Raw genomic sequence first — 15,644 nt, 5'->3', positions numbered from 1 at the left:
TTTAAGTCCTGAAATACTTAATAATATTGATTCAGTGATAACTTGGACTTGAATTTGTGAATTTGTGATATCACTTTCAAATGTGATAATGTATTGATTATTAATTCACCCATGTGGTAGACAGAATGATGTTCCCTCAAAGATGTCCAGGGTCTAATCCCAGAAGCCTTGATTGTGTTACCTTATGCCGCAAAAATGACTTTATTGGTGTGATTAAGTTAAGGATCTTCAGATGAGAAGGCTACTCTTGATTACCCAGATGGGCCCACTGGACTCATAGTGGTCCTTATAAAAGAGAAGCAGGAAAGTGAGAGTCAAAGAAGGCAGTGTGAGACTGAAGGCAGAGGTTGGAATGATGTTATTGATGGAAAGGGGCCATGAGCCCAGGAATGCAGACAGCCTCTGGAAGCTTCTGGAAAAGGAAAAGAATGGATCCTTCCTAGAGTCTGTAAAAGAATCACAGCCCTGCTGGTATCTTGATTTTAGCTCTTAAGTCCCATTTCTGATCTCCAGAAATTAAAGATAATAAATTTGTTTTTTCGAAACCACTGTTTGTGGTTATTACAGCAGCAATAGAAAGTCAATACACTAGATGCCATAGATAATTTGCTTTTCCCTCTTCTCATTTTCAAATTTAAGACCATTATTAACACATTGCCACACTAGAAATAAATACCTTTTTCCCTGGGGCCATAGTGTTTTATTAAAACAAAACAATCCTTTCTAATTTGTTATTTTTTATTATTTTCTGTATGTGAGTTATATGCAACACAATCCACGTTTTTAGAGTTAAATTCTCAATATTAAGTATAACAATAAGAACATCAACAAATAAGATTTTCATGAACCAACTGCAGGGTTTTGCTTCATGTGGTCCCAAGCTCAAAACTAGCCTGAGTTAAATATAACTCAAATGGAAGTCAATGTGTAAATTTTTAGAAACATTTATACTTTTATGTCATCCAGAAAAAAAATAAAATACAAGTGAATCGCTTTTTTTGGCGGTTGTTTAAAAGCCGGAGGCAGCTCGGGAAGCGGCTGCCGCATACTGCCCTCTTTCCCCCGCGTTTGTGACTCCTGCGTCCGAGATGGACAAAGTCTGTGCTATTTTTGGAGGCTCCCGAGGCATTGGCAGGGCGGTGGCCCAGTTACTGGCCCTGAAGGGCTACCGCCTGGCGATCGTCGCCAGAAATCTGGACGTGGCCCAAGCCGCCACCAGTGACCTCGGCGGAGATCATTTGGCATTTAGCTGTGATGTTGCTAAAGAACATGATGTTCAAAATACATTTGAAGAGATTCAGAAACATTTAGGTCAAATAAATTTCCTGGTAAATGCAGCTGTTATTAACAGGAATAGTCTTTTAGTAAGAACAAAAACTGAAGATATGATATCTCAGCTTCATACTAACCTCTTGGGTTCCATGCTGACGTGTAGAGCTGCCATGAGGACTATGATTCAACAACAGGGAGGGTCTATTGTTAATATAGGAAGCATTATTGGTTTAAAAGGCAACTTTGGCCAGTCTGTGTATAGTGCCAGTAAGGGAGGAATAGTGGGATTTTCACGTTCTCTTGCTAAAGAGGTAGCAAGAAAGAAAATTAGAGTGAATGTAGTTGCACCAGGTCTGGGGAGAGGCGGCAGGCTTGCCCTAATGAAATCACACCCTTACCTTCCAAGCTGGAGCAGTGGAGGGAGACGTCATACGAGGATTTATTCGCACAGATATGACGAAAGACTTGAAAGAAGAACATTTAAAGAAAAATATTCCCCTTGGGAGGTTTGGAGAAGCTACTGAGGTGGCACATGCTGTCGTGTTTCTTTTAGAGTCGCCATATATCACGGGGCATGTTCTAGTAGTGGATGGGGGGTTACAGCTCACCATGTAATGTATAGGTTACTGAGTTATCAGGGCGTTAGAATCAAGGGCACACGTTGGCTATCAATTAGATAATCATACCTACATTTGCTAATGAACCCTGCTCATGCTTCAAATGTTGATTTCCATCTTCATATGAATATATCTGAAAAGAACAATGTGTGACCAATTGTATTTTCTAAAGGAAATATATTGTGTGTCTTTGGTTGCCTTACAGGCTGTAGCAATTTTAGTGCTTAGGTCATACAAGTCATAGTACATGCAAGTCATATAAACAGGTATGAATGTATATATTTGCCTCAGAAGTGGTAAAAATTAGATTGTCTAATTATGAATTATTTCCTTCATCGTGCTGAATTTTCTAGAACTTAACCTTGTGGGCTGTTGCCAAAATGAGAGTATCTAGAGGACATTGATCAGTTGTCAGTACTTCAGCAAACCTCCTAAAGATAAGTGTGTTTCTTTTGCATGTGCTTGGGTGACCATTATATAGTTTGGAAAAAATAGTATCAGATAAATAAAGACATGAATTTAAAATTGAAAAAAAAAAAAAAATACAAGTGAATCAGTAGTACAGTAACCCTGCACATGATGTTCTGTGTTACATTTCCTCATTCTAAGACAATTACACATGGGGAAAAAAATACTGGCTGGCTCTACTTTCCTCTGCAGCATCATTATACCTTTGTTTCTTTAGCTTTTATAATTCTATCTTTTCAGTTAATTATAGGAATTCACAAAATAAAATTAGCTCAGTCAAATAACTAGTGATAACTTTTATTTTTCAATTAATATCATCATTTACCTTGAGCCCTTGTCATTGTGAAGGGAAAACAGTCTCAGGGTAAGAGTGACAAAGCATGGCTTCCATTTCTTCCTCCATCCCTCAGCGGCTCTGTAAAAGTTGACAAAACCATGTTCCTTATTTTTTTTTAACTTTCTATTTGATGTAATTTTGTATTCACAAGCAAGTGTAAGAAACAATAGAGTAACCAGTTATGTTCATTAGCCAATGATATCTTGCCAGGGAATGGACATTGGTCCAGTCCATCAACCTAAGATTTCAACAGTTTTACATGCACTCATTTTTTTGTGTGTGTATTAATACTTAGTTCTATGCAATTTTATCATATTTTTAGATTTGTGTCACCACCCCCATAGTAAAGATGAGGAAAAATTCCATTACAAACATCCTTCTTGCTACCCTATTATAGCCATTGCCACCTCTCTACCCCATTCCCCAACCTTATTAGCCCCTGAGCTTCACTATATATTTGCCATGTCTATAATTTTTCATTTGAAGAATGTTATGTAAATGGAATCATGCAGAGTATAACTTTTTTTTTTTTTTTTTTTTTTGAGACAGAGTCTTGCTTTGTTGCTCAGGCTAGAGTGAGTGCCATGGCATCAGCCTAGCTCACAGCAACCTCAAACTCCTGAGCTTAAGCGATCCTACTGCCTCAGCCTCCCGAGTAGCTGGGACTACAGGCATGTGCCACCATGCCTGGCTAATTTTTTTCTATATATATTTTTAGTTGGCCAGATAATTTCTTTCTATTTTTAGTAGAGACGGGGTCTTGCTCTTGCTCAGGCGAGTCTCGAACTCCTGACCTCGAGCGATCCACCCGCCTTGGCCTCCCAGAGTGCTAGGATTACAGGTGAGAGCCACCGCGCCTGGCCCAGAGTATAACTTTTTAAGTTATTTTCAGCATAATATTGAAATTTTATTCTGCCAATTAGCTGAATTCACTTATTGTTTCTAGAAATTATTTTGTAGATACCTTGGAATTTTCTAAAAAGGCAATTATGTCATCTGCTCATAAAATTTCTTTATTTCTCCTGTTACAATTTATATGAATTTTATTTCTTTTTCTTACCTCATTGCCTTGGCTAGCACTTCCAGTGTTATATGGAATAAGAGAAGTGAGAGGAGACATTCTTTTCTTGTTCCCAATTTCATTGGTTAAGCATCCAGTCTTTCACCATTAAGTATGATGTCAGCTGTAGGGTTTCTGTAGATGCTATTTATTATCCTAAGGGAGTTCCCATCTATTCCTGATTTATTGAGGTTTTCTATATGACTGTGTATTAAATTTTGTCATGATTTTCTGCATCAATTTATAAGAATATAAGATTTTTTCCTCCTTACCTTGTTGATAGATTATGTTGATTTATTTTCAAATGTTGAATAATCCTTGCATTCTTAGAATAAATCCCATTTAGTCATGTTGTATAATTTTATTCTTTACTGAATTCAATTAGCTATATATTTTGATGATTTTTGTATCTACGCTCATGAGATATATTAGTCTGTAGGATTTTTTTAACTGTTTTTATTTGGTTTTAATATCAGGATAATACTAGTCTCATAAAACAAGTTAGGAAGGAAATATTCCTTCCTCTTCTAATTTTTGAAAGAGATTGTATAAGATTTGCTGAAATTCTTCTATAAATATTGGCAGAAGTGCTTATGCAAACCATTTGATCTTGGATAATTGTTTTTGCAGGAATTTTAAATTATAAATTCAGTGTCTTTAATGGTTGTAGAACTATTGTGCTTGTCTATTTCATCTTGAGTGAGTTTTAGCAATCTGTGGTTTTTAAAGAATTCATTCCTTAAAGTTGTCATATTTATGAGCATAAAGTTGTTTGTATTATTCTGTTATTATCTTTTAATAGATATAAAGTCTATGGTGACATCCCTTGTTTAATTTCTGTTACTAGAGATCTGTGCCTTTTTTATTTTTGCTAATCTTGCTTTATCAATTTTATCAAGGTTGTTGATTTTCTTAAAGATCAGCATTTTGTTTCCCTGATTTCTTTTTCCTCTATTGTTTTCAATAATTTAAAAGATGCTATATAAATAGATGATAAATAGTGGAATTTATGTATCTTCTTATCTGTATTATTTTCTTCCTTCTGTTTGCTGTAGGTTTATTTTCTCTTCTAGTTTTTCGAGGTGAGAACCTAGAGTATTGAATTGAGATTTTTCCTGTTTTCAAGGCTACATGTTTAATGCCATATATTTTCCTCTCTGCTCTGCTTTATTTGTATCTTACATATCTTGGTATTCACTCCACTCAGCTCTATGTACCTTATCATTTATTGTGAGACTTCCTCTTTGACCTATTTAAAAGTGTGTTGTTTAATTTCCAGGTGTTTATCATATAAGAAACTTAGTTTTGCAAATAAAAAGAAAAAAATTTCCAAGTGTTTAAAGATATTTTTGGCTTTTGTCTTACTGAATTTTAGTTTTATTCGCTTATCTTCAGAGAATATACCCTGCATGATTTCAATTACTTCAAATTTCTCAAGATTTATTTTATGGATCAGGATAGTCTCATTCTCAGTGAACATTCCATAAGGATTTGAAAAACATTAATTTTGTTTGATGGAGTATTTTGTATCTGTCTACTTGTTAGCTGATTATTTTGTTAGACCATTTCTTTTTGAGTCTCAGTCTCACCATGTACTTAGTGCTGATTTCTTTCTCTATAAAAATGAAAAGAAACACTTTTTTGTCTTGCAGGATTTTTGTGAGGATCACACTAACTAATATATGTAAAAGTTCTTTATTATTATCGAAGTACCAAACATACAGATGCTTATTATCATCTCTCTGCAATGAATGTTAGGAAATCAAGACCTTTACTTTTGGATGCTCAAAGTTGGATGTTATTAAAGATTTTGGCACAGTTATCAGTTGAGATAGAGTTGTAAAAAAGTAAATGACATATGCTCAGCTTCAGATCATTTGTAGTACAAAAACATAGTATCTGTGCCTCATATACTTACCTTTCATGAGTTCCATATACAAGCAAGACACAACAGATAAGCTTGCATTCTATTATGAGTGAGCTATGAAGACAATGATTCAACCAATACTTTACAATTTCATTTTATAACACATTAAAAATTTAACAGCTCTTCAAAAAATGCCTATTCTGGCAAACCATTTGTATCTACAGTTTATATATCATATTTTGATTTAGCTTATTGTTCCCCTCCACTCTTCTTATACTCACATTTCACCATTTTACTTTTCATCAATTTTATATTTGGAAATATTAATAGAATTAAAATATTAAAAGCCAAAAGAGTGTATCTCATCCCCAAATCAAGCCACTATAATCAAAGACAGCGTTTCTCAAGCTATCTGTGGGGAAAGACTGACATTTCATTTTTCTTTTTAATTTCCAACAGATACGTGTTCTTATTGCCCCGGACTAGTAACTTGCACTATATATAACTTAGCACAAAAGTTTTACAACACCTGAATTGTTTTGCAACCTATTTAACAATACATCAAATATTGCTACAAATTTGCCTATACTTATCTAGTGTGGACTGGAAATAAACAATCAGCAAATTGTCTTTGAATTGACCCAGTCCCAGCAGAATATTTTACCTAACCGAACAAACTTCTTTGCGGCCTAATGGCAAAAGAAGCAGCTAAAAAGATGTGACGTAATTAAAGAATGTGCACATTTGAAGCCTAAGAGCCTTTTCAAACAGCATGGAGTTATTTAACAGAAGTATCAGTGTTCACGTGTGCATAATCACTGGCATGCACAAAAGAGTTTGAGATTATTCTCTAGGGATCTGAGCTATACTAACGTTGTTAGGTCACTAGGCATTTTGGATTAACTGATTTCGTTACAAACATAGAACAGATTCTGGAAGCCTCAAGACCATGGTAGGACTATGGACTTACACAGTGGATATAAAATTATTTTCAATGATTGTAGAAAAAATAGATACCTTGGAAATTATATGATAAAAAGACATGTCTCTGTGTGTGAAGGTATAGAACATCTGAATTTATGAGGAATATACTAAATCTCTTTCAGAAGTAAAATGTGACCTAGTCAAACAATGCCTGAGAAAGTTGGCAGAAACTAATTTAAGAATATGCAGATGTGAAGATGGTGGCAGCTGGAGGTCCCTGAGGTGTGGGCAGTGGTGACCTCAGCGCGAGGGAGGAGCGGGGTGTGGGGGGGAGCCCGGGTGGGCCCTGGGCAAGAGGTACCAGGCTATACTCCACTGGCTTCTTCCCTGGCCTTTGACTGCTCCTATCAGCTGGGGCCCCTGGGGGGTGGGGGGATCAGCCACTTCCCAGGCAGCAGATGAGGAAACCGGGAAACAGAGGCCCAGGGAGGGGAAGCCACTGGCCTGTGTACGCACGGCCACTTTGCTCTGAGTGCTGCAGGAGACACGTCTGTATGTCTGTTTCTGTGGGATGGATTCTTAGAATTCTGAGTCTGAGGGTCACGACATTTGAACTGCTCAGGATTGTTACAAATCTGCTTTCCAGAAAGCTCAGTCTGTTCATGGCCCCATCAGCGAGGGAGGTTTAATCCCATCTACAGAGTCACTTTTGCAGTCGAAGGGCTGAGTTAGGACCCCTACAACTCTGAGCTGCCCAAGTCCCCCGAACAGAGGGAGAATGGCGCCCTGGGCCGAGGGGACTAGCCGCGCTCGGATGTGTAGGAGCTGGAGCGAGTCCACCAGGTCACCAAGGCCGGGCTGAGCGAAGTGGAGCTGCTGGAGACCGCCCGCCAGTACAGCTTGGCGAGGCTCCCCCTTGGCTCCCGGCGACCCCACTGCCAGCAACGCTGAGAGCCTGGAAGAGGACACCTTTCCGCGGGCCTTTGCCTACAGCTCCAGCAGCCGCGGCCTGTTAAACCCTGATGCGGGCTTCCTGCCCACCCCGCTGGCCACCCCTGCTGAGCTGGGCAGCAGGTACTCACTGGCATCCCTGGAGAAGGGCCCGGGCACAGGCGGAGGGGGCGACGGCGCCCTGGAGTATGTGCCCAAGGCTGTGAGCCAGCCCCGACAGCACAGCCTCCCTGTCCCCAGCGGCAAGTATTAGGTGGACAACTCCAAGCCAGCCACTGATCTGGAGGACCACCCGTACTCCAACTACTCGGCCGGCATCTCACCTGGGCCAGCTCCAGCGACGAGAGAGCGCCACCAAGTGGCCCAGAGGCTCCCGCTGCAGCAAGCCCTACATGCCTGCCTTCAAGAAGCCCTTCGACTCTTTTGGTGGCTGCAACGCTGTGTTGTCCGACACTGAAGATGATGCCGCCACGGTTCAGGTCCTGCAGTGCCATGTGTGGGGGACCTCGGGCCACCCCCATAGAGCCCAGACAGGGCGCCCCCCGCCAAGCCCTCCTCCCTAACCAGGGCTTCACAGGATTGGGGCTGCCTCCAGGAGGGAACACCCAAGAGGAAGAAGAGGGGAACCCCACCAGCCCTCGGGCACAAGAATGGTGCCAGGAAGAAAGACAAGACCAAGGACAAAGGCCGACAACCGCCTGTGGAGAAGCCCCTAATGGACAGGCCAGCAGCAGGCATAAGGCGGAGCAGCCGGGAAGGACCAAGAAAAAGCCATCTTCAGCCACCTGAGTGGGAAATAAAGGCCCGACCCGCCAGGGTGGCGGCAGAGCCCCTCCATTGGGGATCGCCAGCGCTGGGGAGGGCACAGCAGGGAGAGACCGCCCCGGAACCACCCTGCCCTCCAGTGTGCAGCAGGCTGCCTGGCCCAGGTCCTGGCTCCAGTTGGCCAACCTCTCTGAGGCTTGGTTTCCCCCTCAGGTCCAGAGACAGCAGTAGTTGTAGTGCGCTGTGCAGCGACAGTGACTTAGCACGGGAGAAGCAGAGATCCTGGCTCTCAGGTTAGCAACCAGGAGTCCCGGCCATACCATCACCAGACCCTGCCCTGGGGGAGGGCCTTCGAATTCAGAAGCTGGATTCGGCAGATTAGGTTAAATTAGAATGGATTAAGTGCCGACCTAATCAGGGGCCTGGGTAGTCCCACCCATCCTCTGCCTATATATTGAAACCGAGAGCGCAGCGCTGGCACTCAGAGCAGCCAGCACTCGGCAGAGTAGGGCCAGACAGCTGCTCCAGGAGCCAAGGAAGCATGACGTTGAGGGCCACAGCACAGTGCTGGTTCTCACCAGGGCATCCCAAAGCTTCTGAGGTGGCCAGGGAGTCACCCCCCTCAGCTCTCTGGCAGCCCCAGATGTGCAGCCAGGCCGCAGAATTTATCGCCATCCAGGCGAAGCTCCCAAGAAGGGGTCCCGCAGCGCCCCCAGCCTGGCCCCCGACTGCCCAGGAGATGTGCTACCTGCGTGCCCAGCAGGCACAGAGGCCGTCGGCCAACGGGCCGCAGGCCTGTGGAGCTGATGGCAGGCTGTGGAGAAGCCCCTTGTGGACAGGAAGGGCTCACAGGCCAGCAGCAGTCAAGCAGAAGAGCGGCAGGAAGAGACCAAGAAAAAGCCATCTTCAGCCATCCCGGTGGCCAGCTGAGGGAAAGGAAGGCCCGACCCGCCAGGGTGGCGGCAGAGCCCCTCCGACGGGGACCCCCGGCGCTGTGGAGGGAGCCCCAGGGAAAGGCAACCCCAGAGGCACCCTGCCCTCCAGTGTGCAGCTGGCGGAGAAGTCCTTTTCATCCCACATCTCAGCACCTGGCGAGAAGAAGAGGATCACCCACGTCCCTAAACCCTACTTGGTCACAGCACCCCCAAGTGCCAAGAGGACCCTCGCGGCCAGCGGTAGCCAGCCTTCCCGTGGTCCAGAGTCCGGCCGCCAGCCGCTGCAGACACGCACACTATCCAAGATGGCATCCCAAACCTCCAAAACCACCAACACCGTCACTCCCAAGCCGGTCGCTCCCAGCGGGTCCTTACAGAGTTTAAAGAAACTCATTATCCTAAAAGAGTTTGAGGACAAAGTACCCACCGTCCTCCGGCGGCGCTATCTCCTCCTCTTCATCGAGGAGTGTCTGAAGTTCTGTGCCTCCAACCAGGAGGCCGTAGAGAAGGCGCTGAACGAGGAGAAGGTGGCCTACGACCGCAGCCCCAGCAAGAACATCTACCTGAATGTGGCCAGGAGCGCCCTTAGGAAGCTGCGAGGCCTTGTCCCCAGCGCCGTGCCCGGGCTCAACAGGGTCGCCCTATACAGCCGCCTGAAGGAGTACCTGCTCACAGAGGACCAGCTTAAGGAGAATGGCTACCCCTTCCCGCACCCCAAGAGGCCTAGGGGTGCCGTCATCTTCACCGCCAAGAAGCAGCAGCCCCGGGGCTCCTGCAGGATCTGCTGCCGCTGTGGCACTGAGTACCTTGTGTCCTCCTCCGGCCGCTGTGTCCGTGATGAGAAGTGTCATTACCACTGGGGACGGCTCCGCCAGAACCCAGTGGCAGGACGCTGGGAGACACGGTACACGTGCTGCCTGGCTGGCCCCGGCTCTGGGGGCTGTCAGGTCGCAAAGCAACATGTGCAGGACGGCCGGAAAGAAAACCTTGAGGGTTTCGTGAAGACCTTCAAGAAGGGACTCTCAGAAGACGCCCACCCAGGAATCTACGCCCTGGACTGTGAGATGTCTTACACCACGTACGGCCTGGAGGTGACCCGTGTCACGGTGGTCAACGCAGAGATGCAAGTGGTTTATGACACCTTCGTCAAGCCCGTCAACGAGATCGTCGACTATAACACCAGGTTTTCAGGGGTGACAGAGGCTGACCTCGCCAACACAAGCATCAGGCTGCGGGACGTCCAGGCAGCCCTGCTGAGCATGTTCAGCGCAGACACCATCCTCATTGGACACAGCCTGGAGAGCGACCTGCTGGCCCTGAAGGTCATCCACAGCACTGTGGTGGACACGTCTGTGCTCTTCCCCCACTACCTGGGCCTCCCCTACAAGCGTTCCCTGCGGAATCTCACTGCGAGCTACCTCAGACAGATCATCCAGGACAACGTGGATGGGCACAACTCCAATGAGGACGCCGCCGCCTGCTTGAGCCTGGTGTTCTGGAAGGTCCGAGAAGACGCCAGGAGCAAGTGATGACTCCCCGGTGGCTGCTGCTCGCCTGCTGCCCCGCCCATCCTTAGCCCCAGGCCTCTCAAAAAAGTGCGATAAACCTAGAGAACTAACCCTGTCCACCTCTCTAAGAGAACAGGACTAGCCCGCAGCACAAGAGAAAAAAAAGCCAACGCCAACCCTGAAGCTCTGAGCCCCTGCTGCGGCTCCTCTCTCTTGTCCCTCCTCTCTACCCATCCCAAAACTTTGTCCTCTCTGGAGGCTGCTGCTGACTCAACTGGCCCCACCCTCACCTGTGCCCACCTGCCCCTCCCAGCACTCCCAGCCAGGTCCTAATCCCGTGTCCTCCTGATGTGGGTTGGGGGAATGGGCGGACAGGGTGCTGTTACGGGTTTGTCTGATATAGTTGATGTCTTTTTTTATTTTGTATTGTTATTTGTATTATTTTTAATTTAAACCATCCCTACTTGGGGGGCATGACCCGCTGCTGCCTTCCCTCCTAGGGGCTGGGGGTGGGTGTGAACCAGACTCAAGCCCGGGCCCAGGGGCCATACCCAGCTCCGTGTGGGCCTGGACCTCGAGCTCCGGAGGGCTCTGTGTGCCCTGGGGCAGCTGACCGCCAGAACTCTACCCCCCACCTCCCGCCCCTCCGCCATCGAGACGACCCGCCCCAGAGCCTTTGGCCTTGGACACTGTCTTTCCCAGGAGCCCTGTCCTCCTCTGTGAGGCTCCTATAACCCCCTCTCTCCCCACCCCTGGTTTAGGGACAGAATAAATGTTTGTATGTATTTCACAGCGGTGTCCAACTTGTAAAAGTCAAGATAAACACACTGAGATAGATTAAATCTGTTACTGCTCCTTGAGACTCTCAGGTTTTCTACTGTATCACAGAAGATTAAATTGCTAAAACGGTTAATTTTTATAAAAGTTGGTGGTATTTTACTTGTAATTTTCTGATCATAAAAACTTACCTGGAATTATCTTTTTTCTTTTTTTTCTAATAAAAATCTATACAGTTAATGAGCAACTTACTGTCCGGTTTTAGTCTGAAATGTTAGTTCTTGGTGCACCCATGGCCGTAGAATGACCAGACACACCAAAGTTAGAAAACACAAAAATTAGGTTTATCGAGGAGAGAAAGATAGGCTTATTGGGCAAGAGCAAAATAGAGGTTTACAGAACATGATACATATGCCACCGATGACAAGATGACAACCAGACCCACTGTCACAGCAAAGGGAGAGAAAAGGAAGGGCACAAAAAGGGACTTGGTTATGGGCAGTGGTCCTGCTTTATAGTACCTGGATTGTGACCTCTAGTGGCTTAGACATCAGCATGGAACCACTTTCATTGGACAGTTGGGAGCTGCATGACCTGAGTCTTACTGAGCATGGAGCTATCCCATCAGCCTCTCTGAAAGCCCATTTGGGGAGTGAATCACAGCAGCATCCACTTTTGTCCCTAGGAGACCCGGAATGCCTTGCTATCTACCTAATGCTACTATGATTTAGACAGTAGAAATACCCATTGCCATCTCTATCAATGGTCTCAGAATAGGTCCAGAAGTAAAAATGAGTCTGACACATTCCTTAAATGTGACACTTACTACACTTACAAATGTTAACACAACTGGGCTGCTGGGGCAGAACTTGGAGGCCAGCAGTCAAACCACTGCTTATCCCCTCCAGGAGATAAAAAAATCCCCTAACAGATAACAAGGGGGTTGAATCCTAAGAGAGAGGGGGCATAAATTGCAAGTATTTAATTCTATTTCTTAGAAGCTTTGATAATATGTCATTTAGGAAAATTGCATAAATGGATACATTCAATGCCATCTTCACTCCTCTAATATAGATACTTTAAAAAGTCCATGTGTGTATATAATCTGAGGCTTGCTTTATTCACAGAGTTCCTTTTGAAGTACAATGAAACTTTATATCAACCAATTAATTCACCAGAATCTGATGAATTGTAACTTTATAATTTCATAGTAACTTAAGAAATCCTTAAGTAGTAGGGACTACATAGGAGTTTCATTCTTTTAATTCCACTTTTCCTACATTTTTTTTTCAAAATCTTTGTTATTTTGGACTTATCAATATTCCATATACTTTTTGTCAGATTTAATGATATAATACACACATAAACATATTACACACTTGTAAAACTAATTTTTACTCTTCTATTATTTTGTTATATCCTTTGGTATGTGATCTTAAAGTTGCAAAGTAAAATAAGATAAAACATACAAAATTACAGGAATTTTACAGTTCTTTTTCAGGTTCACTAATTTTTATTATATATTTACATTATCAACTTATTTCTAACTCAAGATTTTTTTAATAAACTTTATATAACATTTTCTTAGTTATTGTTACATATTTCATTTTATAACTTTTAAGTATTTTTGTCCTATTATAGTTGATGGTTTTAATAAGAAGCTTCCGGTTTTTGACTAGTGAACTCTCATTAATCCATAAAGGAACCTTACTAATTATGTTACACTCTTTACATAATATGCTAAAGGTATTTCAGATTCATCTGTCTCTATTTTCTACCAAATTAAAAATAATTTCTGACTCCCCCAAACTTGACACTTATCATTCTCTGTCCAAATCCTGAACTCTGACAGGCATTTTAATTTCATATTACTTAAAAAAATGATCTTAAATTCTACTTCTGAAGACAATATCAACAGGACTGTCAAAGACAAGAGTAGGAAAGATTTTAAAAGTTTGGATGGAGAGCAGAGAGTACTTCTCCTATCTCAGAAAGCATTTAAAATAAGGATCAAACAAACAAACAAAAATAAGCAAGTACTCAAATGCACTGGAATGTTGAACAGAATAGGCATGATAGAAAAGAACATTTAATTCAGCTTGTCTGACTATTTTAGCTTTACTCATTACAGAAGATTAATTCTTAAGAGGATTTTAAAAATTATTATTACTTTCAAAACAGCTAATTATCTCTGCATGATATAGGTTTAATAACAGATATGCAACACAACCTTATTTTAATCATTTGGATAGTGGAACCAATCACAGAGAATTTCAAAATACTCTCATTCCTGCTGATGGGCTGAGTTTTTAAAAATTACTGTATAAAGTCTACTATAAACATATTAAATTTTGGAGTATATTCCTTTCACTCTTTTAGATTTCATATTATGCTCTACTCAGCTCATCTTTAACACTTCCATACCTCAGAAGCACATTTCTCAATTAGCTTATACATTTGAAATGACTCTAACTGTAGATATACATTATAGACACATAATAAACAGATGGCAAAATTCTTTGATATTTCCACTAATACATCTCATTCACAAAAGAGACCTGAAACATGTTACCACATAGGAGAAAAAATTATATGTTTTATAGTTTTCAAAAAAACAATAGAAGTTTGTTGACTTTAATGAGGACTAGAAGGCCCTTCAGAGTTGGGTTCCAATAGTGTTTTCCAATGGTGTTTCCTTAACATTTCGGTCAGGACAAGTTTTCACTTTGACAGGCTAAGGGAGGATAGTCAACATTTCCTGTTTCAGGAAACAAGTGTAAATAGGATTTCCCAGTCAAATGACAACCACAAGTTGCTACTACACTTATCTCAATTCCCCTAGGGGGATGGGATTACAACTCTTAAGTGAGAACCACTGGATATAAAGGGGCCCTTATATCTTCTACTTCATAAATTTTTAAAGATGAATACTTCTCCTTTTCTCCCCATCCTCACTCATTACTTTCTACTGAAGAAGGGTTTGGAGAAGAAGCTGAAGATGCGATCAGCCTCTTCTGATTCCTTTCTTTTGCAGTATGTTGTCCTCATAATGTTTACTTCTCCACTCCTCTGACTAGTAAGTTTACAGGGGAAGGCTCTGGACTAGTACAAAGCTAGTAGTTGTTTAGATCCATCTGACACTAGGAGAAAGAGGTCAATTCTGGGGACAAATGCCAGGACAAAATGCCCACACATTTATGATATTTTAATCTTTATTTCTCTGCTCTGATTTGCCATTTGATTTCAAATTTGGAAGAGGAAGAGACATGAGTTAGTAATTTGGCCCCTCAAGTCTCAGCAAGGCTGAGAACTTGGCTATCAGAGATCTGTCTTTCTCGCAACAGCACATGTGAGGAGAGCACAAGTTTATGTCACCTCTTTGGCTGTGCTGCCAGCAAGTAGGACACAGGTGCCAACTTTATCCTCAAGGATTTTTGTCTGTACTCCCAGGCACTATGCATATCATTTTGGGTTCTTAAATGACTAAAGGTGTTCTCTGCTTCTTAGATCTCATTAGTTGGTTGCAAATGTGACTTCTTCGTAACTGTATGAAGTGAGTACACTGGCCCGAGGCTATCTACAGACAGAAATAACAATTAATGACATAGTTGAGGACAATATAAAGTTCACAAAGAATCAAGATATACCTACAAGTTGATTATGTTTTAATATGTATGCTACATTTAGAGGGGATAGATGTAATCTCATTTTTGCTTAGTTATATTTTTTGAAGTAATTAGTAAAATTTGTCACTTTTATGTTTACAGACAAAACATGTCATGATATTTGTGCTTGCCTTTCAGTGTCTTCTTGCATTTATTTATACACAGTTTCCATACATTGGTTATTTGTTAGCCTCTCTGTTCAAAATTTTAGCATTTCTGGTCTGAGCAATCTTCTTTGAACCTCTCCATCTTCCATTCTACAACATGTACTTTCCCTTGAGTTATCTTTTTAAGCATAAAGTTAATCATGTCACTCCATGCTTGTAAAATGTTCATAGCTCAGGGCGATATTCAAACTCTTTAGTCTCTTCATTATTTGGCTCAACATCACCTGTAAAATCTATTCTTCCCTTATTTCCTAAGTCCCATCTGTAATTCCAGCAGTTCAGAACTGATGCAGCCATTGAATGCCTTCTCTCATTACCCCACTGTACATGC

The 15,644-nt window shown here is 42.7% G+C and overlaps 1 protein-coding gene and 1 pseudogene across 1 annotated transcript; both read left to right on the top strand.

Moving 5' to 3' along the window:
- The first annotated feature begins 1,032 nt into the window (after window positions 1–1,032).
- On the top strand, window positions 1,033–1,962 carry LOC138386263 (3-oxoacyl-[acyl-carrier-protein] reductase). The gene is made up of 2 exons (XM_069472570.1): window positions 1,033–1,623; window positions 1,709–1,962. Exons 1-2 carry the CDS (start codon window positions 1,089–1,091, stop codon window positions 1,885–1,887), a joined length of 714 nt encoding a protein of 237 aa, XP_069328671.1. The 5' UTR covers window positions 1,033–1,088; the 3' UTR covers window positions 1,888–1,962.
- A 4,701-nt stretch (window positions 1,963–6,663) lies between these two features.
- LOC138385714 (RNA exonuclease 1 homolog) lies at window positions 6,664–10,725 on the top strand (annotated as a pseudogene).
- The last annotated feature ends 4,919 nt before the right edge of the window (window positions 10,726–15,644 follow it).

This window comes from Eulemur rufifrons, chromosome 7 (assembly GCF_041146395.1).
Source record: "Eulemur rufifrons isolate Redbay chromosome 7, OSU_ERuf_1, whole genome shotgun sequence".
NCBI classification, from domain to species: Eukaryota; Metazoa; Chordata; class Mammalia; order Primates; family Lemuridae; genus Eulemur; species Eulemur rufifrons.
Note: the sequence above shows the minus strand (reverse complement) of the source record. Positions and strands in the feature narration are given on the sequence as shown.